The following is a 15,259-nucleotide window of genomic DNA, read 5'->3' as shown; positions in this document are numbered from 1 at the left end:
TAAACCCCCTTCTATGGGACTTTTTCTGGGAGGACCAAAGGAAGTTGATGATGATCCCTCTACTGTATTCTCAATGACTACTGACAGTGAGCATCTCATGCCGTTTACGCAAAGTATAAAAACCATCCAAACATGCCAATAACTTTGGAAAGGGAAGAGGAGCACCCGCTCTTTGAAACTATGGAAGCCACTTCTATGTATACCACATCCTGGGACTCAGTCTGACTGAGCTGGGTAAGTATGGTCAGTCAAAGATAGGAGCAGTAATAAGCAGCCACTTCAAAAAGCAGGCTTCCATGGCAAATTTTAGAGTATAAGATTCATTCAGCATCAGTGTTGCTGACAGCAGTATTTACTTTATCTCTGCCGCTGAAGGTAACAATAAAGAGAGGTGGAGGTAACAAGCAGCTTTGGTTGGATCAGCAATGCCAGCACATCTCATATGTTAGCTATACTGAGAGGGTGGAAGGAAGCAAGGAGCAATACATAGGGACTGTAATTCCACGCTGCTGTCCATGATTCATGAGATTGGAAGAGGGTGCGTGAATAGATCTTTGGGAACTGGATCACTCTATTTTTCCTGCCCCCTTTCTCACAGCACTGAAACAAGTAGATAATGCCTTGGACATGCCATATGGAGAACCAGAGAGTTTCAGTAACTTTTCCCATGTTTCTGTGTGGAAGAGGATGGTATCGCCTGATATCATGGAATATACATTATACTTTATCTGTTATTCTGACTGAGCCGTGCGAGGGTGGGAATTCTCTCTCTCTTTTTTTAAAAATAGTTATGAACGGCACAAGACTGATACTTACACAACCTCCAGCAAGGATCTCTGCAAATACTGGAATGGAACCATCTCTCTGAGTGAACTTGTCTCTGACAAAATCATTAACCTAATAAAAATATACAATTTATATATTACAAACAGTTTCCTACTTGAACATTTTTTTCTGATTAACACATATTACATTTGTAACCAAACTTAATGGAACACTAGGAAGTGTTCATCATTCATGCATTTAAAGGAAAGAAAGCCCAGTTGCTTCTACAAACATGGGAATGCCAGGAAAACAGACCTGTCTTTTATTACTACAAATCAGATAAAAATTAGTAAGAGACAGAATTAATTTAGAAATGGAGAAACTTACTGTGAGCTTAATGGCCTTTTCTGGAGCAACACCTATAAGCTGTGGTAACAAGCCTATTGAAATAGAGAAAATCATTAGGGAGCATTTTTTCTATCAAAGAAAATATTACTTTTGTAAGAGCCCAACACTGCTGCCTCTCCACAGGTGGAACTTCCTTTGAACTCAATGCCAGTCCTGCATGTAGAGCTGGCTGTAGCACTGGCTGCTGAATGTGCACTTATGCAATTGAATATCTCAATACTTCTGCTGAAATTGGCAATATAAAGGATAATTGGATCCCCCTTCCATAATCAAGTCAAACCAGAAATAGTGGTAAAAAAGGGGAGGGGCTTGGAATATTTGTTCAGACAATGGATCATTCAGCATTTTCATGAGTATTTTTAGCCTCCTTACTCAGCACCACTCTCCCATGAAGTATACAAATGAATGATTTACTCTATGAAAGAGTGAGGCTGAAGAATGACTGTCCAATATTTTCATCCTTGCAGTACACTGAAAGCAGACTGAGCTTGGATCTCTCCTCTACAAAAGTTTATCTTGTACTTTTGATGAAGGATGTTCCCTACCTGATTTAATTTATTCACATTAAACACATAAACATCCTATTTGATAACTAAAGTGAATTTGGTAACAACCTTTTAAATGTCAAAATTCCCAACATAAAATAAATAAAATGTGTAAGCTTGAAAGCTTGTCTCTAGCACCAACCAAATTTGCTTCAATAAAAAGATACTACCTCAGCCACCTGGTCTCTGAAATAAAAGACATTAGTAGACATGTAAGCAAAGCATTGTTACACACTGCCAAGTGTTGCCATTGCTTAGGTGACTTGTTTAATAAAACACAAAACACCACATTACTTTCCTTTGCCCAAAGACAATGCACTACTCAAAAATGTATGTTTTTTTTCTATTACTTACTTACATAGTTAAAATGGATATAGAGAAGTTAGTTGTAAGTAACATTCAATACAAATTCACTAGTTTCTCTACAAGCACCACATGAGGTGGCACATTCAGTACTTTGACTTTTAAACCATTAAAGACGTTATTTGTTTACAGGCTGCATTTTGGCATGCAACAGCTGCCTAAGACAAACTAACAATTAACTTCTATATGGAATCACAGGGCTCAATTTTCTAGAGACTACAGCTTATCTAAGGATTTAAAGGATTTCCATTCTTTCAGTACAACATAGTAGTATGCACTTTAAAAATTGTTACTAATAAATGTTTTCTATCCTGTCAAGTGTGTGTGTTGATGGACCCCTAAAACCTACTTTGAAGAGGCTGATGAGAGAGACTTTTTTTTTTGCTTGTAGACAGCCTGCAAATATTCTTGCATACATACTACTGTAAGTCAAACCGAATCAATGACAAAAGCATGACCTGCTCATACACTTTTCTAGGAGCAGACTGATTTAAAAGAATAAATCAGTAGATGGCAGTCTTAACTTCCTAACATCCAGGATTAGATCAGCACCTGTTACTTTTTAATCTAAATCTTCTGCATAATCATGTCAATATAGTATATGTATTGCAGAAATAAAAGGTTACAAACTGTTAATAAAATATTGATTTGTCCCTCTGATGATATCTGTAGCTTTAACGAATATTATAGGTGATATCGGACAACTTCAATAAACAATACAAACACAGGTTTCCTACTGTCTTGCAAGGGTAAGGCAGAAAAAAAAAATCTATGAAAGTATTATGCTATTTAAATAATGAAGAGGTATAAAGACCCACCCCACTCAGCCCATTTAATTTACATAGTACCTTCCTCTAAGCCAACCCACAGAAAACATGCACCTACACAGAAGGATCAGCAAATAATATATGCAATGTCTTGTTTTCTTCCAACCCAGTACTTTCTGTGCAATTTACAGGCTTACTACACTGAGGAAAGGTACTTATTACATACAAAGAAAGGTTGACAATGACAAAAAGAAACATTGCCCTCCCAGCCTGAGTCTCTGATCCACTGTGAAAAGAAAATCCAGCTCTGCAGTGCCCCCAGTTTAAAAAAAACTACTAGACAAAACACTGCAAGACTCACCTCCCACTGCCTTTTATGTGCTGTTAAATACATGCATACACACAGTCCGTAAATCTATATCTCAGAGAGCCTGAGATTCAGTGAGTTCTAGCAAGAGTAATTTAGAAAACATTTCAGATTTAATTCTGGAGTTGGGCGGCAGAATCCAGTAGCCTTACGACAGATATTAATAAAAAAAATGAAGCATTCCTGTAAGGGATCACTTTATGTCTATGCAATTTATGTAGAAAAACACACATCACATCTGCACTGTCCTGTTCTGTTGAATACAATTAAAATTAACACATTTACGCATATAAGAATCCACCTACAGATACACTGGGCAACTCTTCTGTGAATGCAATATAAATGTTTCTGTACTTCTACTTCTATATAATTGGAATTATGACAGTCTGGCATGGTTGTGGAAACAATCTAGCGCTATGAACTCAGTATCAGTGTCTCCACAGATTTACGTTTTTCAGGGACACAAAAATACTATAAATGACCATACAATCTAAATAAAAGAACAAGTATAGAACAGATCTAAAAATATTTTGATCACTAGTTATTTTAAGCAATACTTTAAAAATGTAAAACATTGTTTGATTCATGTATGGAGAGTCTTTGATTTCAAAGTGCTTGTCAAAGGTTACAAAAAGAGGCAACAATGGTACTGTTAGCAACAATCAAAAGTCAGAGAACATCAAACCCAGAAGTTCCAATGCAAAGCTACTGACTAAGAAAAAGGAAAGGAGGACACTGTCAGTACACTAGAAACGGAAGAGAAGTGATGGGGTTTCAGGTGAAATTTTAAATTATGAATTAAGGGGTAAAATTTTTCTTGTGAAACAATTAGCAAAACTGGAAAGCAAATCTATTTACCAGTAAGATAAATTACTAGCAAGAGCCATAACAAAAGCTGTGCTACACTATGTCATCCCTAATATATCCCTACCTTTGTGTTCACTTTCATTGCAAGCCCCCAGAAAGACAACGTAAAAGTCGTACATTAATGACGTACCACAAATAATGAGATTATTAAAGCCTCTTTAATCAGAGCAGTCTAGTTTTAACTGGATTCCCTAGTGTAAAAACTGCTCAGGGGCTATCCCTTAAATGAACTGGAAGATTACCAATGCCTGCATGGACACAGCACAATGCAGACTACCCAGACAGGGAGCATCAAGGAGATAGGGAACTCCACCCCAAGGAAAAGAACCAACTTAAGAAGTACTCCTATGGCAGCTGGAGAAAGTTTTTGTGAACACAATTAAGTTACACCAAATGGTAAATAAGAATACAGAGGTTGGTTAAACGCAGCGATTTCAGATGACCAGTTAGAAGGGCCCCAACCACATGACTTGAAATAGTAACAGTACTTTGAAATATGCCTGAGTTAAAAACAGAAGATGGACAACCTATATTTGAGTACTTTGAAGCATCTGATTGATAAAAAGCAGTTTTAATTTCTCAACCTAGACTTTAGAATCAGTACTATACTGATAATCAAATGCACAAAATAGGACACATATTATTCATATTTTAGAACTAATATAATAGTAGGCAGCAACAAAAAACAAGGACAGTTTCACCTAGCGAATGATGTTTAGTTTTTCCTGAGGAAACATTTACAAATCATGGAGCAAATCCCATTTATCACTCATGGGAACAGAACCACTGAAAGCATGAGACTACCTGCTTGAGTATGATGAGCAGGATTTGACCCTTAGTTCAGACATTACATTTCAAATTATTCTGTTTCTGTCATCTATTATGTATTTCTCATCCTTCTCTAACAAATATTTGCATTAAAATAGGATCTTTGCTCCTTCGACACTCATCTGCTCCTGCTGTTTATCTCCCACCTACAGTCACAATCCTTTGTTTGCGAGATAACAATCAAGTCCACAGCACCCATAATGCCCCAGAAAATTAGGACTTCAAGCAATGTAAATAGCACCAGAGGAACAAAGATCTTGTTTTTTCAAGCAAGTGTTTATAATGACATTGATCAAGAGAAGATAAATACTCAGTTCAGCTACATGAAATAGAAGCAGAACTGTTCTGATTATCAAGGGGTTTTTTGGTGTTTCCATAAGGGGTTCCATAAGGGGTTGATGCATTGGATGAAGAAAATCACTTACATACCTTTGATTTATTCACTTACCTCTGTAAAGCCCAAAAAATCCTTCATAACGCAAAACCTTTTTAAAACAATCATAGCTATTTTTATACATCAATTCTCCCACAACTGAACCAGAGGAGCGCTGATTCTGCATTCGTGTCTTCACCAGGTCTATGGGATACACAGCAGTGGCTCCCACAGCTATAAGCAAAAATTACAAAATATTATTTCTACAGTATGACAGGTGTGTATATTGCACTTTGACTGCTAAAAAAAACTACAGTTTTCTACAGCAGTGACCCAAAACATGAGGTTCAGAGGGTAATGCACATTTATGGACACTGCAAGGGAAAGTTGATGGCAGAACACGAGGCAGAAAAAGAAATCTTGGATGGACAATGTGGAATCCTTGGTGGATCAAAAGAATTATTCAGGATACTTCCCAACCTCATAAGGATGTTGCAAGAATAAATATTTGTATTTGTGCGGTGCTCAGATATTATAGTGATGAGAACCACAGAAAAGTGAATAAGTAAAATAATCTGTTCTCCTTGTCTGAAATTTGCCAAAGGTTGTAAGGACTGCAGAAGGCTCAGAATGCAGTGTAACTTCACCTGTTCTGCTGCATGGCTGGTGCATATCTGGAAGCACATGTTCAGTGGCTCTCTGAACCCTTCCTGCAGGCTATGTGATGGATTCTGGCCCTCCCAACCCTGGAGTAGTTTTCTGCACAATGATCATTTACTCAGGCTGTGTAGGAGTAGAAGGTGTTGAATTTCACCCCTAATGTACAATATGTCTTAAGCAAAAAGTCACTGAAACACAAAGCCTTCAAATGCTATTACAAAAAATGAATGACAAAACCTTGTGACACCATTAGAATATAGATTTTTTTAAGGCATTTTAAAATGTTCAAAAACTATATTGGGGAAAACTGACAAAAGCTAACAAAATAAAAAAAAGTTTGTATATAATTATGTAGACAGACAGCAAAATCCTCAGTTTTTTCCCTCTCTCAATTTTGTTCTTATGTTTTTGGTATCACTCCCATCAAGTATAATCAACGGCAGTGCAATACTGCATCCAGAAAGCCTATGTCATTATGAACTTTTTGCCCTGAAGACTGTGTGAAGCCAGAAGTGCCACTGCAATGTTCTGCCAAGTCCTCTGATCATAGGGAAAAACAAAGAGCACTTCACAGAGCTCTCCAGTTCTTACCCTTTCAAACAATGAACTGCACCTTAGAGGATCTCCTTTAGTCTGGTGAGATAATATTACATTAACCCAGCCTTGAAAACAGAACAGAGACATGTCACTCACCTCCAGCAACTGAGCCCAAAGTGAACCTGTAAGCAGACTCTGCTACTTGGAGCCAGATAGGCCTGCCCATACCGCCATAAGATTGCTGGGGGGGGAAGGAGGAGGGAGACATAATTTGGAAAACGTGAGAAACTGAAGCAGCCTATGAACTGGCTTTTGTAAAATTAAAGAAAAAATTTGACAGAACAGCAGCTTTAGTTCAAGGGAAAAAAGACTGGATAATCCTCCTTTGGCATAACAGAAACAGCACATTTTCAAATAAATCTCTCATACAGTGCTACCTCCTATACTCCTTGTCTGACCAAAGAAACCGTTTTAAAAATGATTTCTTGATATGAAAAAGGAGGAGCACGCAGAGATACTTTTAATTTATGATTTTTCCCTTCTGTGGGGCTCGATTCTCTGAGCTGGTGAGCGCCTTCAGATTTCACTGACGTATGCTAGAGTAACAAAGCAGTACATGGCCTTGGAATTTTTCAATGATAGACTTAAACAAATGTACATCTGCAAAGAAAAATCTACAGAGACTGATGTACTGATGTCAACTAGTTAGAAAAAAGGTGCCAGCAGCAAACTAGTCTAACTTGCACTGATGAGGCATTCTGTAAAATACGCAAACTGGGCCAAACAGAAATCAGTGGGGTAGAGGAGAGTTTGTTCATTGAGTGTAAGATGAATTGCACACAGAAGGAAAGGAAGATGGCAGCAAGACTAGTCCCTTCCTCCCACTCCAAAAAAAGTGAATGATTAAAAATTGTGAATTGAGATCAAATGGAAATTATTGGGAAATAACTGTGTTCAAGCCAGAGAAGTATCTGGTCTGGCATAGTAAGGGTGATATTTTTACTTTGCCAGAGATATGCACAGTGCTGTACAGACACAAAAAACAAGACCCTGCCTCCAAGGCCTTACAATCAAAATTAGTCATCAAAGTCCCCTCTTGCTTATCCTGTGGTTGTATAAGCAAGGGGGGGAATATCAACAGGTATATAAGTATATCTCCTTGCCCCATCCCTCCCCACACTTTTTTAAAACCATTTGTCCCACGGCAGATGACCCCAACAATCCCAACAGTATATTTAGATCTTGAAGAGGCCCCAGGATGTTACGGAAAGGTTTTTCTCTTAAGACCACACATCATGAACACATGAATATGCATTAGAAGATATATGGTGTTTTACTGAAAATACAGTTCCTATATCCACAGGAGTGTATTTTAAAGGATCTATCACTAAGATTGCTTACATGAGTTGTGCTGAGCTTGCTGCAGCACTGGGGAGCGAAATAGCCATTGCCATGCAGCAGGCACTGCAGCAAATTAATTTAAGGAGCCCTATTGGGATTGATATTCTGTTGCACAGGTACAAACATGAAGTTATAATATATTGGTATATTTTTCTTTACTTGATTTTATTAAATAAGTGTGGAGAATACAGCAAAAATTGCAGAGATTATATAATTTTGGGGTCCACAATTCTTTTGCACTTTGATTGGGCAGATTTATTTGTTTATTTTTAAAGGATATTACTGTGTGTATTTCAATGGGACATTTAAAAGTTCCCTCATGCAAACAGTCCCAAGCAGAGGGATGATGCAGTTTTATGTCACAAAATTTTATGTCACTGATCTTTGTTAGCGTCTTCTAAAATCTTAGCACACATCCACTGAATGTCCTTGATCCTCCATTGTGTGGCATGCTGCTGAACTGCTCCACTGAAATTAGTAAGGCTTCATGCTGCTCATGAAGTACACAGTACTATATAGGATTAGCAACTATGACATTAAGATGAGCTCACTTCTTTTCAAATATAAAGAAACTTTTACACAGGCCTTCCACAATATACACAGCCATCAACCTTCCCCAAGATATTTTCTTCCAGAATGGCTTGCTGGAATACAGCCTAACAGAGAAGAATGGAGAATATTCTGAAGTCACATCAGATATTTATCAACTGTGCTCATGGATAAAAAAAAACTCATAAGATTACATCAGAAGAAAAATCTTTAGTTAAGATCAGAAATATATTTTCCTGATGGGTGCCATGGAAAAGAAAGATAAATCTGAAGAATTTCCTCATGATTCTCAAAAAAATTCATACTGAAAAAAGCAACACTAAAATAAATCCCAAAGTAAAATGGTGTCTCGATTTACGTCAAAAAGCAATGAACTCCTAAAAGACTTGAAAAAGGACTAGTTCTTTTATCCCTGCAGTTTTCTTCTGTCTTCAGCACACTTGCTTCTCTTTAGTCTTTTAAAGCTAGTCTCTTCCTTCTAAGCATCAGAGTCTTATCAAAATCAAAGCATTATACTCAGACTTAAATCTGGATGTTAATACTCAAACTCTTTGTGGAACAAAAGTGACTTTCATCTATTAAATAAGTGTTCACTATAGTTTGTGGTTCACTTGTGTTCAAGTGTAAATAAATATAATTAATGCTATAGCTTTCAGATCATGCATATTTATAAATAGAAAATTACTGAAGATGTCATCCCCATCTAACCACCGTATACTCAACTGCTAGGTTTAAAAAAGTCTTAAGATATGTCAACACTGAAAAAAAGGAGTGTTTTTAACATGGGTTAGCTAACTTGGGTTAAAAGAGCAGTGAAGACACAGCAACTCAGCTTTTAACAAGCTAAAGCCTACGGGCAGCATGGAGTTGAACTTGAACGGCTAACTTGAGTTAAAAGCCCAGTTGCCATGTCTTCATTTCTATTTTAACCCTAGTTCAGAAGACAACTTTCTTTGCACTATAGACAAACTCTTACATTAATCAAATAATCAGCAAACATGGCTGACAAGCTATGTCTACACTGAGCTGTAGTGCTGACAACAGGGGTGTGAACTGCAGAGCACAAAGATTTGCACACAAACTCGGTACCATTTCGTTCTTGCCAGCAACATTCACATAGGGCAGTTTAAGTGCAACTCACACTATGGAGTAGTGTAGACAAGCCCTAAGTTTCATTCACACTAAATTTACTGAAGAGATATTTACATTAATTTTTCTACGTTACATTTCATTATTTTTTTCTAAAAAAAACAAACAAACAGAATTTAGGGGTCATTTAGAGTCACTATAGAAACATCTCTATTTCTCTTCCCAAGCATAGCTCCCTTGCAAGGTAGATACTTTTTAGACCTCACAGAATTTCTTATCCTTCTCTAGGATTTGATAACATATCCTCCCCAGTATAGATCATAGAATACAATAAGATAATAAAATGCAGTGGAGATCAAAGTTCACTCCCCGCTGATTCAGGAACATAAAGAAAATTAAGCGACTATTCCTTCTAATCTGCATGTTTTAAAACGGAGCAGAATAGGCAGGATGAATAATGTCTTATTCCAAAAGTGGGAAGGTGGAAGGAATATACATTTATGCTTATTATTATTACCACAGTGCCTAGGAACACTAGTTATGGACCAGGACCCCATTGTGCTAGGCACTGTTTAAACACAGAACAAAAAAGATGATCCCTGCCCCAAAGAGCTTACAATCTAAGTATAAGAGAGACAAGGCCGGTGAAGTAATATCTTTTATTGGATTAACTTCTGCTGGCAAAAAAGACTACCACAACACTGCATAATCTAAGTATAAGACAAGAGATAACAGAGGGATACAGACAGACAGACAGACTCACAAGGAAACAGTGAGACATTACTGATAAGCACAATAGGCAGTGATCTCAGCACACCAGCAGCCTAACCGTTGTCAAATGTATTGTAGACATCATGACGAAGTAGAGTTTTCAGGAGGGTTCTGAAAGTGAACAATGAGATAGCTTTCAGGATATTTGTGGGAAGCCCCTCCCAAGGATGAGGGGCAGCATGGGAGAAAGCACAAAAGTGCTTATCTGAAAAATCAGTAAATGGACAATGGAGGCTGGCATCATGGGCTGATCAGAGGTGAGATTCAAGATCTTGATAGTGAATACAAACATCTTATGTTTGATGCACTAGTGAAGGTGGAGCCAGTGGAGGGCTGCAAAGGCAAGGATAACAATCAAAATGACAGGTTAAGAAAATGATCTTTGCAACAGCATTCTGAATGGAGGATGATGATGCTACATCAAGAAAGGAAAGAACAGTCTGAGCTGAGCAAAACTTTTTTTTTCTCCACACTTCTTTTACCACATAGGTGAGCTACAAAAATAATTTTGACCAAGGAAAAGCTACAGCACTGTATCTGAAGGCACTAATGAAAACCAAATATAACACCATAAAATGCAATGCATGTTTTTGACAGTACAGTATTTCTCAAAGTCTTTTTTATCAGCCCAGATTAATAGAAACAGATTTCTGCAGGCAAGAAAAGATGGAATGGATTACCACAAAAGTCTACAAAATCAAGCATTACTTGTACGTAACTTTTGTAGACTCCTATTTCATCAGCTCAGGTACATATTTACCCATAAGGATTTAAACAAAGTAGAGTCAGGGAAGAACCCTCCAGAAACTGACTCTGCTCAACTCCACTTCAGAGAAGGTGACCAAAATGTATATGATGAGCCACAGATTGTGTACTGAATTTCATCCTAAATCACTCAGTTCAAGACCATACCCTCCATGGGACAACCTCTCAACCACAGCAGCTGAACAGGTTTAAGATTTCCTCAGGGACTGATCCAAGGCATGGACTTCCATAGACTTTCTTGTGAATTCAAAGAAATCTCAAGTTTCCAAAACACATATGATACATAACCCAACTGAGCTGAGGAGTTCAAGCAAGGGGTTTTATAAAGTCCTTGATTACTGTCAAAGCTCTTGAGATTTCAGGGAAGTCTTTGTGTTTTTGGAGATGGTAACCCACATGGCCACTAGACTAGGCAGACACTCAACATTCTGGGGATCCTGGAGAGGAAAGCTCTGCTCGCTCAGTAAGGCAGTGTCACTGGGACACATTTCTGGGATCATCTCTTTTTCATCTGGCAGAAAGCTATACAGCATTGCGTGCATTTGACGCATCCATCCTGGCTGCTTGAAGAAACTAGTAATACATCTTTCTCAGTTCTCACTTTCTGCACCAGTTCTTGGGTCTTTTATATAGGATGGCAAAAACAGGATGCCCCAATTCACAGTTCCAAACATGGTTAACAATGGTATAAACTGTATAATAGACAAAGCTCAGGTGTTTTTAACCACCATATTAATTATCTCTGCTCAGTACATATTCCACCTTTTCTATCATGAGTGGAGGTACACCACTGCACAATGATGGAGAATTAGGGTTCCATCTTTGTCAGAGTAGACACAGCCATAGACACTATGGTGACAGGCACTCTAAAAATTCCAAAGGTAGACTAAAGGATGGATAGATAGCTAAATCACTCAGATTTTCAGAAAGTGGGAACCTAGAAAAGGGAAAAAATGGTAATCCACTGAGCACTGAAGCCAAAAATACAGACCATGGGTGTCTGTGCACATAAAGAACCTGAAGAATTTATTTCTGTTTTACATAACAAGGAAAAAGGATGTGGAGACATCCTTTGGGCAGAAGGCAAGAGTTCAGGGTAACACTGGATTTAGCTGTACCTTCTTGAGACTTACTTTTAAAGGTACAGCTCAATACTTCTAGAATGAAATAGACTTTCTATATATATATTATAGACTGAAAGTATAAATAAAACGTATTGCAGTAACATTTAGGCTCAAGTACCGCATTTTTTCATTGATTTTTCAGCTCTTAGCACAGTTACTACTCAATGTAAACAATCACAGTCAGGGCAGCATGATTATGTAATCATTTAATCTGCCACATGTGTGTTCTTCTTTCTGAATTTGCTGCATAATTGTGTTTCAGGGCTTGTCTTCACTGTAATGTTAGCCTAGCTTGAATGACAGCAGTCACTGCAAAAACACTGGAGATGCAGAGAGTGACTGTACTACCAGCACAAAGTAGCTGAGGCTTGGTATACACTACAAAGTTAGGTCAACATAAGCCGCTTTGTGTTGACCTAGTTAAGCACGTGTCTACACTTAAATTTGTCTCCCACTGATGTAAGTTCTGCATTTCGCCGACATAGTAAGACCTGAGCAGTGTTGAGCCATAGTTGATGTACCAAGGTTGACACAAAACAAATACGGACATTGTGTTATCTATGTTGACCCTAACAATCTTCTAGCAGATGTCCCACAATGACTGACACTGATCACTCCAGTCACAGTTGTGAACTCCACTGCTCAGGGATCAGGGAGACCAGAAGGCCTGTTCCCTTTAAAACCCTGTGAATTTTTGAAATGCCTTTTCCTGGTTGTCCACCGTGGCAAGCACACTTAGCAGCTCTCCACTGTTGTGCATAACTGCCCAGCTGAGCAGGCCAGATACACATGCCTGGAGTAGACAGGAGATCTTGGATCTCCTTGGCTTATGGGGAGAAGAGGCTGTGCAGGCACAGCTATGGATCACCCATAGTAACGTAGACATCCATGAGCAGATTGCACAGGGGATGTGAGAGAGCAGGTATGGCACAGATCAGTGGCTGTGCTCCGTGAAAGCGAAGAACCTGCGGCAGACATACTGGAAGGCAGGAAGACCAACAGCTGATTGAGTGCTGAGCCGCAGACCTGCTGCTTTTGCAAAGAGTTGCATGCCCTACTTAGCAGAGATCCCACCACCATCCTGCACATCACCATGTATACCTCAGAGAAGTCTAAGTCACCGGCCCTTGGCATGAACAGAGAGGTTCAGAAGGAGGAGGAGGATGGGAGACATGCAAGAGGTGGGGGCGGAGCTCCAGCTATGTGGTTAGCCAGGATCTGTTAATGATTCCACAGCAGTCCAGTCCCTGCAATCAAGACCGATGCAGAGGAAGGAACCTTGAGTAAGCATGCATCTGACGAAGTGGGTATTCACCCACAAAAGCTCATGCTCCAAAACGTCTGTTAGTCTATAAGGTGCCACAGGATTCTTTGCTGCTTTTGAGTAAGACTGTACATTTATTTCCTATCACGGTGGATATAGCTATTGACTTTTCATATATTCACCTGTGTTTAAGAAGAGGTAGCAGTACAACAAAGAGAGGTAGAATTACCCACTTTTCACTCCCCTGTACAGTTAAGCAGAGGATGCCATGTGGAGAAGTTTGTTTATATAGACAGGGATGTCCCTTGAATCCTGAGAAATCTTGATGAAACTTTTATGGAGGTACTCTGCAATCCTCTCCAAAAGGCTTCTAAGGATGGCAGCCTTATTTCTTCCTCCGCAGTAGGACACTTACCCATGCCACCGCCATATACAAGCTAGCAGCATACAGGCCCGGGCAGCTTTGGGGCAGCAGCCGCAGCTGTACTTTCTGTTACCCTTTGAACCCTCAGGAATGAGATATCAGCTAAAATCACTACTGACTGTGGAAAACTGTGCCAGTATTCAGTGCCATTTCCCTGTACTCATAGTTTCATGCAACCAAGCAATTCCCCCCTCACTTTCCTCACCCCTGGCAGGCCATAAGACTGGTGCTGTGTGTGACACTATACACAAGTAATCCCAGCAGAAGAGTCGATAAGCATGTGTCATTTAAAACTTTAGTAGAACAAGGAAAGGGAGTTCTGAACCTTAACATTCACTTTCCATTGTGACTATACGGACAATGGTACCTCTGAGTGTTGTATCTGTAGCTGCTGCTGTTGGGGCCTTGAAGTGTTCTCCCTCCAGACCGATGGAACATCTGAGCCAGATAAGAAGAAAGAAGAAGACTCAGGATGATATGTTCAGTGAAATCCTGCAAGCCAGTGCTGCATCAGACTGCGAGCAGAGGGCCTGGAGGATGAATATTACAGACTGTATGGAGAAGAAAAAAGCAGCAGAAGAAAGGCCCAGGAGTTGCAGCAGGAACAGGAGAGGGAGATGCACCAGGCTTCTCTGGTGGAAAACAGAGACGCTACAGACTCTTATGGACCTATATGTGGTCAACAATCCTGGCTCACCTCCCTTTGCAGTCCCTGGAGAACTCCAGTACAGCACCTCTCTATACCTCCCTCACCATTCCACATGCCATCAGGGGCTGAATCCCTACCCCTACCACTCCACATCAGGGACATTAAACACAATCACAGCTTCACATACACTGACCTGAGAGAGCCACGGTCGATGTCTGTATAGCTAAAATGGACATGAACATTCCTTCCTTTTCTTTAAGCTTTGCTCTATAAATTTATTAAGGTTTTAATGTATTTGCTTTTAACTTACACAGAATTCTTTTTACGTGTTTTCATTACTCAATAAAACTCTATTGTTTGGAAAACAATTTATCTTTATCAGTTCCCAAGATATGCTGCAGAATGCCTGGTGGGAGTGACAGCACTCACTTAGTTATTATTGTACATTGTGACACAGCTCAGGATCAGTGACACACACAGTGTAGTAATCATAAATGTACAGCAAGCACTACAAAATGAATAGGTTTATTCTCAGTGTTATATTCATAAGATGTGCACCATCCTCCACACAATTTCTAACAGACCTCCAGACTTCAAGCCCAGGTACAGATTAGTTCATAACAACACAACACATTATTGTGGCTTGCATCTAAAGTACTCTTTCAAAGTCTGCCTGAGCTGTATAACTCCAAGCTGAACTCTTCTGATACCCCTTGCGTCTGGCTGTTCAAACTCAGCAGACA

At 39.2% G+C, this 15,259-nt stretch overlaps 1 protein-coding gene across 3 annotated transcripts in view; it reads right to left on the bottom strand.

Annotated features, from left to right (window-relative positions):
• SLC25A12 (solute carrier family 25 member 12) overlaps positions 1-15,259 on the bottom strand; it is an 80,766-nt gene that overhangs the window by 16,220 nt on the left and 49,287 nt on the right. For all 3 annotated transcript variants that reach the window (XM_032771054.2, XM_032771052.2, XM_032771055.2), the window contains 4 exons: positions 6,637-6,721; positions 5,359-5,517; positions 1,153-1,205; positions 817-897 (listed from right to left, as the gene is read on the bottom strand). In XM_032771054.2, coding sequence (XP_032626945.1) covers positions 817-897; positions 1,153-1,205; positions 5,359-5,517; positions 6,637-6,721 — 378 coding nt within the window. The remainder of the gene's footprint in view (positions 1-816; positions 898-1,152; positions 1,206-5,358; positions 5,518-6,636; positions 6,722-15,259) is intronic.

Source organism: Chelonoidis abingdonii, chromosome 10, assembly GCF_003597395.2.
Source record: "Chelonoidis abingdonii isolate Lonesome George chromosome 10, CheloAbing_2.0, whole genome shotgun sequence".
Classification (NCBI taxonomy): Eukaryota; Metazoa; Chordata; order Testudines; family Testudinidae; genus Chelonoidis; species Chelonoidis abingdonii.
The sequence above is the reverse complement of the archived record's forward strand: the minus strand, read 5'-3'. Positions and strand labels throughout refer to the sequence as shown.